The following is a 19,736-nucleotide window of genomic DNA, read 5'->3' as shown; positions in this document are numbered from 1 at the left end:
CTAGTATGTATGTAGTCAGTATGGTGGCCTTAGTAGGCTTCCTGTAGAAGTCCATTCCAGGAAAAAGTAGGCACCACCACCTAAAAGGCTTTGCTCTGTAGCCTAACAGCTCTAACTTCATGACATGGTGCATGTGCCTTGCCAGATGACAGCACATCTGGCGGCTTCTGAGAAGAAACTGTTTTCTGACGGTGTGCCCTTGACTTTGACATGTAAGTTTATTCACTTTTTAAAATTTAGGCTACAATTGTTCTTGAAGTTCCTCCATACCACAACAAAGCAGTTTCGGCTGCTGTCCAGGTGCAGTTCTACGTCTGCAACGGCAAGAGGAAAAAAAGCCAGTCTCAGCGTTTTACTTACATACCAAGTACGTGCGACTTCCTTTGAGGGTAGCGTACAATAAGATTGAAGCATACTTATTTTTTCAAAGCTTCAGTTCTTCAATTGGATTGTGTCCAAATGGGCAAATAAAGGGGAATTATTTTGCTCATTCAGTTAGGTCAGGGGTAGTCAAACTGCGGCCCTCCAGATGTCCATGGACTACAATTCCCAGGAGCCCCCTGCCAGCGTTCGCTGGCAGGGGGCTCCTGGGAATTGTAGTCCATGGACATCTGGAGGGCCGCAGTTTGACTACCCCTGAGTTAGATAATTGGCAGCAGTAAAAACTGCAAATATTTCCAGCTGTACATGCTCATACTTCACTGACCACCTGTGTTATGGCTGTCTAGGATCCTGATTCTGGTATAATTGGGCAAAATGAAGGCAGCTCCTTGAATTTCGTCCAGTTTTCATGTTTGGATCCAACAGCTACGATCTGTAGGCAGAGATCCTTAAAACTTTAATAAGGTCACTGCTGGATATAATAGGTCGAAGTGCTATTTATTTTATTTTACTTTTCTAATTATTTCCCTATTGCCTCCATAACAGACCATAGTTTTTTTAATGAGTGGCCCTTAAGAAACTTTTGTGATCATAATAGTCTCTTATTTGGGACATACTTCTCATTCCCATTATTTTTTTTTCACAATAGAGATCTAAGTTGTCTTGTTTGTATGGACAAGTGTTACTACTTGGAGTGGAAAAAAGTCACTGTTGTGAAATAAATACATTTTTTGGTATGGATACATATTTGAAAGCAGATTTTGTTTTCTCATCCTGACTATTGATATGTGTATAAATAATGCCATGAAATACCCTTTTGTGGTTGATTAAGAGGGGAAGGTTCTTTAGCCAAATCTATGCCTCTTGTGGCGCAGAGTGGTAAGCGGCAGAAATATTGCCTGAAGTTCTGACCATGAAGCTGGGAGTTTGATCCCAGCAGCCGGCTCAAGGTTGACTCAACCTTCCATCCTTCCGAAGTCGGTAAAATGTAGTCGGTAAAAAAAGCTTGCTGGGGGGTAAAAACAGTAATGACTGGGGAAGGGAATGGCAAGCCACCCTGTATTGAGTCTGCCATGAAAACGCTGGAGGGTGTCACCCCAAGGGTCAGACATGACCCGGTGCTTGCACAGGGGATACCTTTACCTTTACCTTTTATGCCTCAAAAATAACTCTCTAAAAATCCCAGTCTGCCTGGGAGAGAAGGGGGTAGACATCTATCTGTGTACTATAGATTATGTACATTGTTCCTTTTATTATAGTGCTTTAATTCTCACATACTAAAATGATTGCACACTTCCTTTGCATGCAGAAGATTCTGTGTCCACCTGCTTCCCTTTAAAACGGGGCCATGAATAGGACAGCTGGGGAAAATGTCTGTATTGGTATTTTAATTTTTGCTATTTATCTGTGTTGAGAGTATTGGGCAATATGTGCCATTGGGCTCAACTCAGGATAGTGCAGCTTCTTACAGGGTTAATGTGGAGCATGTGGATTTTAATGCACTGATTTCCTAATTTTACAGTTGTCCTGAAACAAGAAAACAGGGATGAAATGGATTTGTCTTCAGTTTCATCATTGGCCCTGACCCATTGTGCTGGTGTTAAAGGACTCCCTTCTCTTCAAACTCAGCTGTCTTCACCAGATTCAGGGCTCTCCCATGAGAGTTTACTTTCTACGTCACCTAGGAGCCTTGTATGCCCAGTTCAGCAAGCATATACACCCATGGTATCCTCTTCAGTATCCCAGCTATCGCACATCCAGGGTAGAAACATTAACCCAGGTGAAGAGCATCCTGTTCTGTCTCCAGCTGTAGTCCACCAATCTTTTCAGGTAACATCCGCACCTTCTGCGAGGCCTTCCTACCAGCCTATGCAATCTAATGTTATGTTTAACGGACAGTCTGGTCTTCCCATGAACTCCGCCTCTGCCAGCCAAGGATTTGATGCAATTTCATTTCAACAGGATGCAGCAGGTGTACCTCAGTTGATAAACCTTAGCTGCCAACCTCTACCACCAATGCCGTATCACTCTTCAAATCTGGGTTCCGTGACGAGTTCAGCTGTAGCGGGAGGCCATCCTTCATCACACCCTGCTCAACAAAGACAGCCGTCGCCTCATCTGCAATCGATGGGGTACCACTGTCCAAATCCTCGGCAGAGTTCTGCCTCTTCTGCAATGACTCAGTCCCTTGGGCATCCTTCCACTCAGCTTCAGCAGGTGGCTTACCATTCTTCAAATCCAGGTAACACTTCCTCGCCATCCCCCAAATCTTCTCATTCTGTGGTCCATTCACCACGATCTGGACCGTCTTCTCCGCAACTACAGCCCATGCCTTACCAGACTCCTAGCTCAGGACCTGCCTCCTCACCCCCACCTCCAGCCACTGTTAGTCAATCTGGGCAGCAGTCGCCTCAGGCACACAGTCCAGGCTTAGGAGGAATTGCTGCAGCTTCGTCCTTGATACACCATAATGTTTGCGATGCATCTCCGTTTTCACCAGAGGAGGCAGCAGCTAACGTAAAGCCTGAACCTGAAGATAGAGAGCTGAATTTTCAGACAATCGGGCTGCAAGACATCACCTTAGATGATGGTAAGTGTCTTTTTGTGTTTGGGGACGGAGGTTGAACAGTGTGCTGACTTTCGGATAAAGGATTCTTTTCAGCAAGTCTGTGATACTTCAGAAATTTATGAAATGTTTGCAGCCATGTTGGGAAAAGAGATGGAGGTGCAGTTGGGAAAATACACATTTGGATATTGGCATATTGAGTTGGGTCCAGCCAGCTTTTCTGCTGTTGAAAAAGGAAGGAAGGGTCTGATTTAACCACCAAAAATGGCTGTGGCACTTGCTTGGGCCAAAGTCATGTGGTTCAGGGACACTAGGGAATTGGGCAAGGTTGAGTAAAAAAAAGTTGGATGGAGTCAGCCCAGTTTTTGGAAACCCTGTATTCACAAGTCTCTTGTGCAGAGCATTATGTGTATGTGTGTGTATAAAGAAGTTATACCTTGGTTAGCTATTTAAGGTGGTTATAATTTGGTGTTTTGAACTTGCAGAAAAAGGACATAGAAAAGACTTACTAGTAGATTGTATGATATGATTTGTTATTATATTGAAATAGCATGAAATTTCTTGGACTGATTGAACTAGCTAAATGTTTCATCCCTGAGATGCACATCATGTCAGCTGAAGAAAGAGTATTACTTAGTATTTTATTCATATTTATTCGTTTTATGCTTTACATGCTTTTGAAAGAATTAGCACATTAGAGACCAGATAGGTTTTTTTTGGGGGGGGGGTATAAACTTTTGAGATTGAAAGCGCTCTTCATCAGTTACTAAAGGAGCTTTGTCTCTTGAAAGGCTGTAGCCCCCTAATTTTGCTGATCTCTAAGGTCTGTACTACTCGGCTCTAGTTTACCTCTTCTACTGTGGACTACCATGGCTTCCCTCCTGAAACTATGTTAAAATAATTTTGGGACTCTGAGTAATGTATTCCCAGTGAAAAGCATGAAACAACACAAGGAAAGGTGCATTTCTAAAATTGGCTTCTCAAACTAGCAGTATAACTGTAACTGTTTTAATAAGGTTGATCACTGTGTCCAGCTGACTAGAATCATTCACATCTTAAAGGATCCGTGCAGAGAAGCTCAGCAATACGGAATAAAGTTTTCAGTAGATAAGTCATAGGACCTCTGCATCCTGCCATTACAAAACTTCTCACTCAGTGGGTTTACTGCTACTTCCATGGTGCTGTCCTGACCTCTTTTATTATTCAGTTCTAGGGTTTAAAAAAAAATCTTCTTGCTTATGAACTCTTGGAGTCTCTGCAGGTAGGAGTTTAGGTTCTTTCCACTTTCATTCTGCTGTAATGAGGGTCTCCTGGGTCTGTTTCAGAGTCAGAAGGAGGACTTAGTGGGATATGAGAATGCTGCAGTGCTGAGGCAGAAGAAGATAATTCCAACTACAGCAAGAAACCCCAAATAACAAAGGAGCAGGGATAGAGGGTTGATTGTCCTGGGCTCCTTGAAGGTTAAATAGAAGGATTCAAACCCGTATAAAGAATGGGAACATTTTTTTCTTGCTGGTTTTGTTGTTTGTTTGTTTTATTGGGGGGGGGCGAGAAATGGTGCCAGCATGCTCTCTCCCCGGTCTTAATCTACATCTTTCCAATAGCTGTATTGTATTTAAAGCAGAGGACTGGGGTTTATTGTCAATGTGTCCCTTTTATAACAGAACGAAGGAAATGGGACTTTGGCAGCCACAGGATCAAAACAATTAACTGGTTGATTTTAACAGGTCACTTGACCTTGACAGCCAAAAGCATTTGTTTTCACAAAGCAACTCAGACTGTTTGTTGTGTGCCTGAGTACTGTAACTCTGCCTAGTTTTTAAATAAGGGGAAAGTTCAGTTACGCCTGACAGTCTTCATGCTTTGCTTAAAAAACACACACACAAAAAAACACATAGGGAATCTAGAAGACCCTACTGGGCCATGAACCATATATTTTAGTCTAGCTTTAATATGACATTTAACAGCAGAATGGCTAATGATGATCAATAATGATGATAGATAATCGCTGGAGATTTTCTCCACTGAGTCTAGTGGTTTCAGTTGTTCCAATCTAAACCCATTGTGATGAGTAGATTTAGGTGGGAGTAACTGCAAATGCTGGACCTGTTAGTAAAGTAATTACAGGACTAAACTGAAACAACTAAGCTATTCATACCATTTTCAAAATTAAGTCCAGATTTCTGCACCGAGTAAAAATTAAGGTTGGTTTTTTGCATTTAAATTATAAGTAAAGTAATGACCCACTTTTCCTCCCCTTGGTATTCAAAAATCACAATAAACTGTCAGTGTAGCTGTGGTTTCCATTTCCAGGCCTCCTTTTGAGGAGGGCCTGTGTCTCAGTGCTAGAGCACCTACTTTTCATGCAGAGGGTTCCGAATTAAGTCCCTAACATCTCCTGTTGAAACTATCAGGTAGCAAGTGATGGGAGAGACCTTAGCCTAAGCTCCTGCCAGGCAGAGTGCACAATATTGACCTTGATAGACAAATAGTCTGATTAGGAATAAGGCAGCTTCATATGTTCATTTAATTAAAGCTGCCTTTCTTAATCTTTTTACCATTGAGAAACCCTGGAAACATTCTTCAGGCTTCAAGAAAACCCAGAAGTGACACGATAGTGAAGAATATGGTTAGGAAGCATTGCTGTGTACATGGCCCACCTGGGGTCCCTCTCCTTCCCACCCCTTTCAGGCCCATCATTGGCCATTTTGGGAGGGGGTGGGTGGGTCAATATGACCATATATGGTCATATTACCTGATAAATGTTTAAAAATATTTAAATTGTAGGGTTGAGAAACCCTGAGTTAAAGAGAAAATTCCAGTTAAGTAAATAAAACCTTGAAATATACATGGAATTAAATATTTTTAATCCTTTTATTCATGTGTCAAGATGTCTTGAGATTTTTCTGTGAAACCTTTTTTTAAGGGCAACAATAGCTTATGCTGTCTTTGTCCACTAACACATGATGCTGCTTTACACCGAGTCAAACTATTGGTCTACCAGTGACAGTGTTGTCTTCTCTAACTGGCCAGGGTTTCAAAGTCTTTCATGTCTTCGTTACTTGATCCTTTTAACAAGAGATGCCTGGAATTGAACCTTGGACCTTAGACATGCAAAGCAGATACTCTGGCACTGACTCATGACTTTCTCCACTTGCAGTTTAAGAGATTATATTATCCTGAAGTTATGCTCAAAATTAGCTTGATGGATCTTTTACTGATCATCTTTCACTTCCTTTTCTGTTGCACAAGGCTGTTGATTAGAAAGCCATGTGAAAGGGCAGGGCATTTGTTCTAGATCAAAGCCAGTCCCGCAGTCTTGAAACGGTTCTCTCCAGAATGGGAGTATGCGATGAAACTAGTCCATCGGTCCATACTGAAGCCTTATTTAATTCAGTCCACTAGCAGTATTGTGTCTTTGCAGTGATTGAGAGCAGACTTTGGAAGCTAGCTAGCTAACCCTTCTAGGCTAGGGTTCACATGTCAGAGGGCATAGTAGGTACACTTTCAGTGCAAGCAAGCTAAGGTGTAGTAAAGACTGGGGGAGATCTGTATTCAGATTTCCAGTCATGGAGCTTATTGAATGATGGGTCATGGTAGGCTAAGAGTGCCTGCCTCAAAGGGTCATTCTGAGGGTTAAATGGATGAGAGCTGGGTCATAATGAGCAGTTGGTCAGTCTCTTGAATCTGTGTTGGCAGAGATATTAAGAGAGAGAGAGAAGGCTGCTTCACTGTAACTGTGTTTGGAGGGTCCACTGTGCACTTGCACTTGTTTGTCAGTGATGGAGGAATTTGTTCTGATGGAAGCCACTGCCAGAGCATGTAAATTTACATTGCCATTTCAAACCAAATTACAACTCTCCAAGTCCATTAACTTCCGTGGGCTTAGAAGTGTCCAACTCTGCTTAGGATGGCATTGTCTTAAAGCTAAGATATTGCTGCCACCAGGCATCTTTCAGCGTGAGTTTTTTCCCCCCAGGAGCCTTTTGGTGGTAGGCAGACAAAAGTAAGCCTTCTCCAGTCATCCTCTCCTGCATTGGATATTAGCAAAATGGAGCCTGCTTCCATCTAGCTGCAAAAACAGCTGGAGTGAGACTTGAATACACAAGCCTTCCCTCATTCACTGAGTAGCATATGAAACACATTTATGGTGAAGCATTACTTGTATTGTCTGCCAGTAGGTAAAGAGCTTGACTTCTAGCTAGTCTTGATTTACTTAGCGTCCGACATCTATTGTGTACATTGTTGATCAATAAATTCAGTGCTGCGTCCCATTTGTACAACTTCTGTGTGTAACAGGCCGGGACTTACATGGAAGCAATGTTTTAATTTCAGTTGTTCATTAGTTGTTCTCAAACAGTTTACAGTGCTGCTTGTGACGTGAGACTTTTTCTTTTCCCCAAAGCATGTGTACTCCTTGTCTTCCTGGTGTCCTCTTGATCACAAACCAGCAATTGCAGTTGGTTTCCCCACAGTACAAGTTAATTATATCCTGGCCTGCTTCTATCCTGGAAGTTGACATGATACAACTTGCTGGTTGTGTACAACAAAAGATAGAGCTAAATATATTTTACCCCCGAAGCTTGTATCGTTACAGGGACTTGTAACTTAACTACAGCTGTTAGTCTTTTGAAGGCAGATACAGATAAATTGTGCTAGAAGAGGCACAGGCTGCCCTGTTAGCTTTGTTTTCCTTGACATGTAATGTAATCTTGATAACGGCAGCCAGGGTGGGGGTGGGGGTTGCATCTGTGAACCTGTTTACCAGCCCAACTCTGGTCACAATGCAGAAGTCAGTTTGGCAGCTAACAAAAATTATAATGATTAAGAATTTAAATAAATACAATAGGTCAGTAAAACAACTCAGAGCTCATCCCTGCAACAGCAAAGCTAAACTAATTTAATTTATAAAACCAGCACCCCAAAGAAGCCCACTAAGAATGCTTAGAGGTTTGCAGTCCAAAATTTGGTCTGACGGTACACGTCGTACTTCTATTAACAAGTGGAGAGAAAGAACAAAATGCAAGAGGTGGGCCAAGTAACCTTAGCAGGTGCCTATCTTACTACTTCAGAAAACAATTCTGTGTATGAGTTCACAAAGATAGGGTGGCCTATAAATCCCATAAATAAATAAATTAAAATTTGTGAGGCTCAAAACAGATTTCAGCTGACTTCAGTTGTTTCTGTTTTAAGCAGGGGCTAGTGTACATATTCCAGGGCTGGTATTCAAAATATAAAAGTGGTATTAAGGTCTTGTCACCTCATCTCCACGGTGTTTCTGCTCTTGGCCCCCGTCTGATGTTTGAGTGTTTCATACTTGCATCACAATCTTCATGTTTAATGTCACCTGTTTAATGTTTGATGTGTTACCTGTTAAAATCAAGGCATGCAGGCCCTACAAATGGACCTATACATATTGTTAGCGATGTGTGTATGCAGATGTGAAATATTACCATATTGGGGTGGGATTGGCATGCCCACACACCGCTGAGCATATATGTTACAAACATTAATATAAGACTTGGGTATTTCCTTTAGTTGAACCCAGGGGGGCTTAAAAAAAAAGACTTTATAATGTTTAAAAATGTCTTCATTTGGCTTCTGCCCCTTTCTTCTGTTGGTCTCATTTGCTCAATTGAGTCATCTGACCTTTCACTCTAGTAAGCATCTTTTTTCTGAAGAAGGAATTTAAACACCCAACAGTCTTGAGTGCCCCACATGAAGATCCAGCAGTCTTGAGTCCTCCTCATTTGAAATAAACTTTATCAGCATAAAAGAGGTTGCCATTATTTCCCATTTGGAATTTTATTCTAAAATGTAGAGCTCTTCCCAGCAGTTTCCCAAAAAGGTTCTCAATAGAAAATAATTATATAAATAACAAGGAGGGCCTTCTGTGATAACTTGAGGGAATGGGGGAATCCCACCAACCCCTGCAGGTCTCTGCTTTTCTTTCTCCTGTTCTTCCTCTTCCCTATTGGAGCAAAGATGTTTGGGGGCATCTAGCTGATGGGGAAGGGGGGCTTAGAGCTGAAAGGGCAAACATCTTTCTCTGTCAGATTGCAGGCAGTGTTACAGGTAGTTAAGCAGTCCAAGTGTGGATATTTATTTATTTATACATCAATTTATATACCGTCACTCATGGCAATTGCCGTCTTGTGGCAGTTTACAATATAAATCCAACAAAATGACAATAAAACAATTCCGCACCTGCGTGGTTGCGCCCGCTGTCACGCCGCTGCCGGCACCGCCCCCCCCCCCCCCGCGGTGCGGCGCTGGCTGCGCCCAGAGGGGACGGCCGCCAAAGCGGCCAAATCGCACAAGCCTAGTCCAGTGAGCTAAAACTGAGATATAAAACATGCAGGCCAGAATAGGCATGGCCCACGAGCAACTGGTCAGTACCTTTATGGCCAGGCGACAGAGGCTGCGCATTATGTCCCTGTCTATTGCAGCAGTGCTAATGAATAACGGGCAATGAAAGTGGGAGGGTGGGCATCAGGGAGATACTTTAAGGAAATTATGTAAGAGTGTCAATGTCAATATTTAGGCATGTTTGTATTTTGAGTTAATAATTATTAATTGGGCTTGCCTGTGTCCTTTATAAAGTTTATGGCACATGCGGCCCAGCCCTACAAAGTGCCACTTATATAAAATCCGGTTCCATGAGTTAGACCAATGATCCCCAACCCCCGGTCTGGGGACCAGTACCGGTCCGTAAATCAGTTGGTACCGGTCCACGGATCCTCCTCGGCCTCCTCCCTGACTGCTGCCGCAGGGGCTGCCCTGCCACTCCGCCACCAGCTCACCTTTGGTGCTCTCTGGCAGCTGCCATGGCTGGGGCTCCCCCTCAGCAACGCACTGCACAGCTGCTGCTAGCAGGACCCCCCAGCGGGCAGCAGGAAGTCAGGGGCACCGGCGGGAAAGCAAGCGGAGCAGGGGCTCAGGCGGTGGTGGCGACATCCCTCGACAAAAGACTACCCCCCACGGGCCTCAGTAAAATTGTCAAGCGTTGACTGGTCCCCGGTGATAAAAAGATTGGGGACCACTGAGTTAGACACCTCTGAATTAAAGTTTTGTCCAAGTCCCCTTGGTGTGCTTTCTCAAATCCTCCTTCTCTGAGTCCATGTGACTTTAGGAAGGGTGGGGCTAGGGAAGAGTTGTTGCCAGTCACAGGATGGGAGGGGCTTATAGAGAACACCTGATGAGGCATGAACTTTAATGCTGTTGGATTGAAGGAGTTGGAAGAGCTTGGTCAAACAACCTCAGTTGCACAGCTCTTTCTTCCAAGCCTCCTGAGCTTCAGGGTCCTTGAAGTCAGGGGGTGGGATTTGTCCAGCTCTGTCAGAGCTGTGACTAATATCCAAGACGTGGACAAAAAGCAGGAAGTACTTTTCTATTTATGCTGAATTGAACCACTTTCCTTTACAAATATTTGCCATGAGACAAACCCATGAAAAAAACAGGTTGGTTGCAGCAGTTTGCCATTTGACTGAGAACTCAAAGGCATTGCTGCTCACCTGAGGTGGGGAGGCAAAGGAATAAGATTGAACTCTTCTGAAGCCCATGGCCGAGCCTCCCTATGGTCAGAAACAGCACCTGTTGACTCTTACAGCCATCTGCATCAGGGGTAGTCAAACTGTGGCCCTCCAGATGTCCATGGACTACAATTCCCAGGAGCCCCTGCCAGCGTTCGCGTAAACGGTCTTTGTGGCTCCCCAGACATCATGGTTATAAAATAGAATAAAGAGAATACTTTCCATAAGCCTTCCATTCTCCCAACAAAGATTACTTCCAAGGGTGGGAGCAGAATTAAAATTAAAAATATACAACAGTTAGATCCATAAGCTAGTTAAAAATGACAGCAAACTATAATAACTTGGCTCTCAGAATCAATGTCCAGTCTTTCAGTCCATTTAACATACAGGTAACAGAACCTGATCTGCAGTAGACCACTTAGATTGCTTTCTTTGCCCTTGTTTCCCTTCCAAAGGTAAAATAAATATCCCATTCAACTCTTCAACATAGAATCATAGAATAATAGAGTTGGAAGGGACCTCATGGGTCATCCAGTCCAACCCCCCATACTATGCAGGACACTTACATCCCTATGGCTCATCTACTGTAACCTGCCACCTCCATGAGCCTTCACAGAATCAGCCTCTCCGTCAGATGGCTATCTAGCCTCTGTTTAAAAATTTCCAAAAATTGAGAACCCACCACCTCCCGAGGAAGCTTAATTCTTTCATATAAATTCATTATATTAAAATATTAATTTGAAGTACATACCGTCATATGGGATTGCTGTTAATTCATATGATGATAAAAATCCGAAACTATCCCCTCTGTTATATTAAGTTTCCCTTGTCTTGGGACATGGTTTTTTACCATACGAAATTGCATCTATAGACAGGCATTGTAGCATGGGGTTAGAACATTGGAAGAGGACTAGGGAGATCAGAGGTGAAAACCATACATGACTTAACTATTACTCGTAACCTCCAGTCAGTCACTTGTTCAGCACAAGCTACCACACAAGGTTGTTGTGAATGTAAAATGGAAGAAGTGTATGAGCCTCTTGTGGGACAGGTAACATAAAATGTACTAACCACATAAAGTAACTGAATATTTGTAAAGCTTGCCTTTATATATACTTCTACTTTAAAGATCAAAAGGCAGAGCAGTTCATTCCAGCAACTACATCAAATGTCACTTGACATCTGTTCTGCGAACAACTATACTCCCTCAAAATAATTTCTAAATAGTCAGCAGGTAATTAAGTACTCTGGGATTCCAAATCCGCAAGCTCATGCAAACAGGATTCCCATTTTGCTGTCCTTCCTTTCAAAGCCTGTTGAGTAGAATCACCACTCCTTCCCTTGAGTATTCCTCTGAAAATATATATAAACACAAGATCCTGCACAAATATACTTGAGGCCTTAACAGTGCAGTATTTTATCAGGTGAGCTACCACTCTGTGTGTCCTTTTGTAAACACTGACTCCTTTCCATGCAAGTAACCAATATCAAAAACCTGCTCCAAATGCAATTTACTGAGAAATGAATGTTAATCAGTATCCTTTCTAATTGTGCTGATTGGCCTTGCAATGAAAGATTTTACTATTGGGGTATCCAAGACTTGCTAGTAGTTTGTTGTGGTTAGGGTTAGTGCAGTGGACAGTCAATTTTCATACAGTGTCTATACAGGAATGGGCAAGAACTGCATTTTTGGGGTTTGGTTCATGAGCCATTTAAAGTTTAAACCCGTATTTTCTGCCCCTCACGAGAAGCTGCGTGGAAAAGAAAGCAGGGAGCCATTTAAACCAAATAGTTGAGATCCCTGCTGTTCATGAACTTCCATGAACTGCATCAAACCTCATGAAAGTTCACAGGGGTTTTCAATTCACAAACATTGCTTCGCAAACCACAATCTGGCCAAAATTTGTGACGAGCTTTAGTTTGTTAGCCGTTTTGTAGTCAATCCTATTTCTGTATGTTTTCAGACATGACAAAAACGTGGAATTTAATCCTTCTGGAGCAACAGAAACTGAAAGCCAGCAGTGAAGCTCCTAAATCTGCCTGTATTATTTTAAAAGTTAAAGAGCCAGTTTGGTGTAGTGGTTAGGAGTGCGGACTTCTAATCTGGCATGCCAGGTTCGATTCTGCACTCCCCCACATTCATCCAGCTGGGTGACCTTGGGCTCGCCACAGCACTGATAAAATTGTTCTGACCGAGCAGTAATATCAGGGCTCTCTCAGCCTCACCCACCCCACAGGGTGTCTGTTGTGGGGAGAGGAATGGGAAGGCGACTGTAAGCCGCTTTGAGCCTCCTTCAGGTAGGGAAAAGCGGCATATAAGAACCAACTCTTCTTCTTCTAAAAGATTTTTGTACTGTAGTTCTCAACCATAAGCCTCTGGGGTTGACTGCCCAGTGACTCAGGAATCAGAGGATAACCAATATAAGTACAAGTTAACAACATCAAATTAAGATTTTTTTATAATAGAAAGTTTTTAGTAAACTCATTAAATCAAATTACAAAGTCCAGCAGTAAGTTTCACGTTATTTTTTTGCTCTTAAACCAATTTATGTTCTGTATATCAATTTAGGATAGATGCATGAAATATTGAAGCAGGGATCTCAGGAAAAAATAGTGTCCACTATGCCTCCCCCCCCCCCCCTTAGAGAGATGAAGCAAAACAGAGGAAACTGCAGACAGCAGACTTTGATGCTTCTGTCATTACCGGATGTGGGAGCCTGAGACAGCCAGAGTCTTTGGGACTGGACAAGTTAATGAATATCTAACAGTTCTGAACAGAGAATTGATTATTAATGGGCAGGATGCTTAGGTAGAAAGGAGATGGAACTTTGATAATGGCAGGTGTTACTCTTTGGGGGAGGCAGACCCTGCCTGCAGAGTTTCACAGGTTGAATGTTTGCTTTCATCTGGCTACGACTTAAAGGCAACATCGTACTGTTCTGTCTTTATGCTGTTGGGTTTGATTTCTGTTAAGCACAACCTGTAGGATAAAAACCCACACAAAAACATTGAACAGTTAGTACTAGCCGTCTTGTGATGGAAGCACAGAACGCAGAGCAGAATCTATCTGGAAATCAGCAGCACTCTACAAATCCATCGTCTTTGCCAGAGTCCAGTGTTCCCACTTTTTATCAGGAACTTAGCACTGGCAAGGAGCAGCAGCCGCTGCCTCAAACAGAAGTGGGTTCGGTATCTTGCAGGATCCCAAGGGCAGTCTGTTATTCATAACTGGTGGTGTATCAGGTTGATATCACTACACTATTTCTGTACCAAAGACCAGCATTGCAAAAAGGACTCTTTAAAAACCCATGAAACCAAAGTGACAGAATGAAAGGGCACAATATGTGGTCTTATTGACACTTTGTGTCAATGCTGATTACATGCTGATTAATTAAAACCATTTTAGAAGAGTGTCAGGCATGCATTTGAGTCACTTAAGGAAAAGTGCATTGTTAGTTCCATACAAGGGTTACCGTTACAACTGAAAAATATAATGCAGCTGGCTTGTGTGTTGCTTGATAAAACTGTGTTTATCGCGCTTTCATAAGTTGTCTTCAGTAGTGCATAAATGACATTTCCTCGGCAAGCAAATAGATGTTAGTGTTAACATTTTAATTCCTTATTTAGGATATTTATGTGCTGCTTCTTGAGGCAGCTTGTTAAAAAGTAAAATACAAAAAAGCCAGTAAAAATTCATTGGACATAGGCAGCATAAAAACTTTCCATAGAACATAAGCAAAAGCCTTGGGGAGGAGAGTCCATTTTGGCCTGGTGACTAAAAGAAAGTAAAGTTGGAACCAGGGAAGCTTCAAGGGGGAGGATGTGCCAAAAATGAGATGCCACTACAGAAAATACCTTGTCTCTAAGATGACTGGGCTTGCATTTCTCATGTTTTTCCGGCCATGATAGAGCAGCAAAAGACCCTGGAGACCTGGCGAAGGAAGAAACAAATGCTGACCAACTCAATCTGTGTATGGGAATGATGACTGTAGAGTTCTAAGTGTGCTGTTTGCACACACATGTCAAGTCTACTGGGAATTTCTGTGCTGACCAAAATGGGAAGGGAGTGGTGCCTATCTACAGCTCACCCCAGATCAGCCACATTGTGAATCAGAGGAAAGGGGAGAAACTGGACCTGGGGGAGTGCTGAAAGGAGGACTTAAAGGCAAGAGACCAGAGCATGCTACAAGCTTTCCCTCCCTTTCCCCTGCAAATGAACTTTGCCAGGTACTTGTGTAGTATTACCCACAAGTTTCTTGTGAGTGCAATGAAATGAGAAATGACTGCATTCTTCCAGAATAAAACCAAGATGTTCCTTGCAGTTAAATGGGAGGAGATAATGTTTCTGAACAGAGCAGAAACAAGGAAGTGGGGAGGGAAACAGGACCTAAACTGAATTCCGCTGATCTTGGTTTATTCAGACCTGCTGCTTTCAAAATCCTGGGTCTGTCAGTCCACTACAGACTAGCAGGAAAAAACATGGGGGGGGGGGGTCAGGGAGCTGCAGCACCTCTGAGCTCTGCTTAGCTTGCTGTGCTAACTAGTAGGCAGGCAAAAAGCACCTTTGAGGTAGGAGTAGAGAAAAAATATTTATGGCCTTGCTGTTCAAAACAATTCTGGTGAAGTGCATGCTCTGCTGGAGTGTCATGGGGAAGGGCTTTGATGGGTTTGTTTCCAAGACCTTGGTGGCCCTCTGCATCTATATGGCTCATGTCTTGTGGTACATACAGATCATCAATGGTCCTCTCTTGAGAGAGGCTGTTAGTGGTTGTATGAGTTCTTAGTTTGCAGGGTTGGACTCCATAGAGACACTTTCCTCTGGTCAAGGGATCTTTCTTCCACCAGAGGTATGCACATCTCAGGGCCAGCCTGACTCTTAGGCAAATCTAGGCAGTTGTCTAGAACACCAGCATTAGAGGGGTGCCAGAAAGCCTGTGTGGAGTGCTGCTTTATATTGAGTCAGATGCTCGGCCTGCTAAGCCTATGACAGCCAACAACCTAGAGCAAAAAATGTCCTGCCTATTTAATAGAGGTTCAATGGAATGACTTCATTTTATTGAATGGGAGGGCGCCAAAATCATAGCATGCCTAGGGCACCAGAAACCCTTGAGCTGTCCCTGACACCTCTGCCAGTCGGACAGATCAGATCAGTGGTATCTGTCCTCAACCAGTTTTAAAAATGAATGGATAGCTGTTGATCCTACCTGCAGAATCCTCAGACTGTCTCTTTACCCAAGTAAACTAGCATTCTGAATCTTTAAACCTTGAAGTTGCAATGTACTTTAGCATGAATTAATATGTGATGTGTATGTGTTTATTTTAATGCTCTACTTAGAAAGCCTTTACAAGAACTGGAAAAACTTATTGACCTATTTTTCTCCCCCCTTTCAGTGAATGAGATCATAGGAAGAGACATGTCACAGATCTCTGTGTCCCATGGCACGGTGGTGGCCGTCCATCCTCCACATACATGCCCCACGTCTCTGGAGGCGGGCCTGTCGGATGCCGTTCAGTAGCAGCCCAGCTCGTGGGGAAGCAACCCAGACCACTCTGCACTTTCCTCTGAAGACTGCTTCATCCCTTCCTTAGATTTTACTGTGCTTCCGACTTTGTGGCCTTGATGATTTGGAGCGGTGTAGCTGTTCTTGGGAGGGAGCAGGCAGTGGGAGGGGGGATATACTTCTGGCTTGGAGACCGAGCAGTCTAATTCTGGCTTCCTAGGATATTGTAAACATTGGCAAAAATGGACACACAGAAGCAACACAAGCAACTTTAACCTTGAAAAAAACTTATCACCACCACCAATGAGCTTCGCTTGTTTTTGTGCATTTTTGTGCATTTAAATAGAATACTTTTATATTAAGTGCTTAATGTATGGAGAAATAGTTTTTGGTTTTGTTTTGTTTTTTTGCTCTCAATATGCACAGTACTGAATGTGGGGGGAAATTTTTTAAAAATGCGCATCTTCATATGCTGCTTTTTCCTTAGGAGAGATATTAGGATTGTAATATAAATTTGTATACCTTTTGGGGGTCATTTTGAAGAGCCTTGAAGCTTACATTGTTTAAAAACAGAACTTTTACTCTTTTTTTTAAAAAAAAATGACATCTTCCAGAGGCACAAAAGTACCCTGTCATCTTAAGCCAATGCCTTGGAAGTCTTGTGTACAAGATTAGCATTTTCTTTGGATTTATAGGAAGCAAAGCCAAATGTAGGTCTGTGTTCTTTATACATTTTTAAAAAAATGTTTGGTAGGCTGAAAAGAGACCATTCCATCATGGAAATATTGGGGTAGAAATGACATTCCAAAATATAACTTTTTATAACTTTATGGATGATCTCCCTTGCTAGTGCACACCCCTGTAACAAAAACAGCTTTACATGTTGAAAACAATTTATAGAAATACTCATAAGCAGAGAACTAAGATGGGGAGAGGGGTTGTTTAATATCCACATTTAGAAAACCCAGTCTATAAGGATGCTATTTAGTCAGAATAATTTTAAGAAAAAATTATCCCCACAGAAACATTACCTTGAAATTCCTCAGGGAGGATTTTTAACCCCCCCCCTTTTTTTTGAGTGGGTAAACCTATTAAATTTTTTACTCAAACTTGCTGCTTCAGAATATTTTTATGGCATTGTGGCAGTTTATTTTTCATAGGAGTTGACATTGTAAAGTCAGATTAGTTGCAGCCTGTAGTAAAGTTAGTGAAAATGATAAATTAATGAATAATTCAGATTTTGAAAAAAATTCTCTGGGCCTGTCTTATATGGACCATGACAGGGGTGTATTGAACCCAAATATTTAATATCAGATGGATCTCTTGAGAGGCTTGGCATCGCAATTTCTGTTCATAGGGGCAATATTCTGGTGACAATGAAAGCTGGATCCAGTTCACTTTTGTCCTGCCTAGGATGTGAGAGTCTAAATTGTTAACAATCCTCTTGATCTTTCATTAGGCAAAAAAACCAACAACAACAAACTCCCTTAACTTTTTTGATGAATTGTTTTTCCACCAAAGTCTTAACTGCCTCTGAATTTGATTCCCAGTCAAAATGATCCATAATTAGAATGGCCCTTTACTCTCATACTGTTGTCAGTTGATAGAAGCTGAAACGTCTGTTCGGGGGTGGGGGGGGGGCAGGGGGCTTCAGGAAACCTGTTAATAGGAAGCTGCAAGTGTCTACATTTCTCCTTCTTCTATGAAGTACTTTGTAAAGGGGCATTGATAAATAGTAGCCTAATCAGGGTATCTGCAAACTAGCGTGGCTCATGGGCCACCAGTAACCTGCCACTCCATTATACGTCAAGCACAATGCATTCAGATTTGTCTCCCTCTACGTTTGAACATAAAAACAATGATAATAATGTGTGTGAATTTTTAGAGACAGGAAACCAAATACACAATTTTGCTAGTATCTGCTTATTTCAAGTGGGGGACGGGAGGCTGCTTTTATAGGAAAATGCTATATTGAATATCTTAACCTGGTGGACGTCTCATTTATTGTGGCTCACACCTTTTAGTGGTGTCCCCATTGGTAGATCCTCTTTCTCTTCTTCCTCTCCCAAAGATGCATTATATTACCATTATTATTAGGGGCCCTTGCATTGCATTGCCATGTTTTGAAATAAAAAGAGTCAGGGGTAATTCTTAACTCAAGAGAAGAGTGGTGGTGCTTTCGTACGTAAGTCTGTTTCCTGTTTTGCTGACCCTTTTAATTATTTTTTTTAAAAAACCCTCCGAGTATAGCTACGTTTTATAGCATTTCACTCCTTTGAAATTAGTATAAGCCATTGACCTTGTAATGGTGGCTGTATTCCAGTTTTTGCTCATGTAATGTGTCTGCAGTAACCAGTCATTGCAGGGAGCTTTCAAGTTTCTGAGTTTTTTTGTACTCTGGGGGGCTGTTCTGCTCCTTGATGAGTAGGGAGGTGAAGCCTTTTCTCTCTCTAGGTCATCCCGAGTTTTTTAAAAATCTATACTGTACCTAAAATGTGGAAACCCAAATAAATCCTGACTTGCTATGCACTAAATGGGCAATCCACCAAGCTCTGCAGGGGTCACAAGCTCTCTCTGCTTCCGCCAGGTCAGTACAGGTGCACCTTGCAAGCCCTCGGAGACACAAAGAAATTTTGTGGCCGTGGAGTTGGTGGAATGCTCACGAACCTTCTGATGCCTTTTCAAATACCTTGATGCCTGTAGAAGTAGAAATGCTTTCCTATTTAAAATGAAAATAATAGATTTCGGTACTAAAAATTATTGTATTTTTGCCTTGTAAAGCTTCAGTACAAGGGTCTTAATTTTATTTTATTGCTTGTGTGATGCTATAGGTAAGACTGTTGATCTTTTGAAATGTGTAGTGGGTATTAAAAGCACATGATCTCCTTTGGACTATGCAAATTTACATTTTTTTTCAATAGCAGCCTGAGACACAGGCACTTTGGAATGTCCTTTGCTAGCCTCCCCCACCTCAAAATGTATAATTGCTTTCAATGCTGGAGCCCAAATCTGTAAAATACCAGGGAAAGCACTAATGAAAAGTAGCCCTTTTACAGAAAAGGGTAAATGTTTGTAAACCAAATTTTGTGGGGGCGGGGCAGTATGTGGCCTGTTTGATATGGGCTGTCAAAGTTGGTTTTACCAAAGGTTGACTACAATCTGGCACTCGTAATAAACTCTTCATAATAGAAACGGAACTGCCATCGTTTTTAAAACCAAAGATTAAAGAAGAGGAAAAAAAATGACACATTTTGTTAGGATGCAAACAGAGCTTTGAAAACTCTATTTTTGATACACAGAATGAATGTCATTCCTTTAAGGTTTGGAGATTGTTCAGAATTGAAGTTTTGTATTTAACAATGCGGGACAATAATGATTTAAGACTAAAGGTTACATTCTAGATGTTTACAGAGCCTTGTATTGTAATTTTAATGTACATTTTGTGTATTAAACCTTTTGTAAGTTGTGATTGCAGTGCTACATGCAGAAATACAAAGGGAAGAACTTGCATTTTAGGCTCTTGAATCATAGTGTTGAAATAAAGAAGAAAATGCCTAACAGTGTCTCTTTCTCTCAAAGTATATATTTTGTCATGGATCATGTGTACAAGGAAGAGAGAACTCTCATGATTCCGTCAAACTATGCAGACATCAGAATCTGTCCCTGAGCATGACTGATCCGCATGATGCTGCATTGCCCTGTAGCCAAACTGCATGAGAGCTATGGTTTGCAACACACTGCCTTGGCAAAATGCCA

General features: G+C 42.0%; 1 protein-coding gene across 2 annotated transcripts in view; it reads left to right on the top strand.

Moving 5' to 3' along the window:
- NFATC3 (nuclear factor of activated T cells 3) overlaps positions 1-19,538 on the top strand; it is a 58,780-nt gene extending 39,242 nt beyond the window's left edge. Inside the window, exons 8-11 of one of the 2 annotated variants that reach the window (XM_077310655.1) lie at positions 241-367; positions 1,904-2,211; positions 2,344-2,971; positions 15,871-19,538. In XM_077310655.1, the coding sequence (XP_077166770.1) occupies positions 241-367; positions 1,904-2,211; positions 2,344-2,971; positions 15,871-15,995 (1,188 nt within the window). In that variant the 3' untranslated portion in view covers positions 15,996-19,538. Of the gene's footprint in view, positions 1-240; positions 368-1,903; positions 2,972-15,870 lie in introns of both variants that reach the window. The other variant, XM_077310654.1, reaches the window with a different exon arrangement.
- Positions 19,539-19,736: the final 198 nt, after the last annotated feature.

Source organism: Paroedura picta, chromosome 14 (genome assembly GCF_049243985.1).
Source record: "Paroedura picta isolate Pp20150507F chromosome 14, Ppicta_v3.0, whole genome shotgun sequence".
In the NCBI taxonomy this organism is placed as follows: Eukaryota; Metazoa; Chordata; class Lepidosauria; order Squamata; family Gekkonidae; genus Paroedura; species Paroedura picta.
The sequence above is the reverse complement of the archived record's forward strand: the minus strand, read 5'-3'. Positions and strand labels throughout refer to the sequence as shown.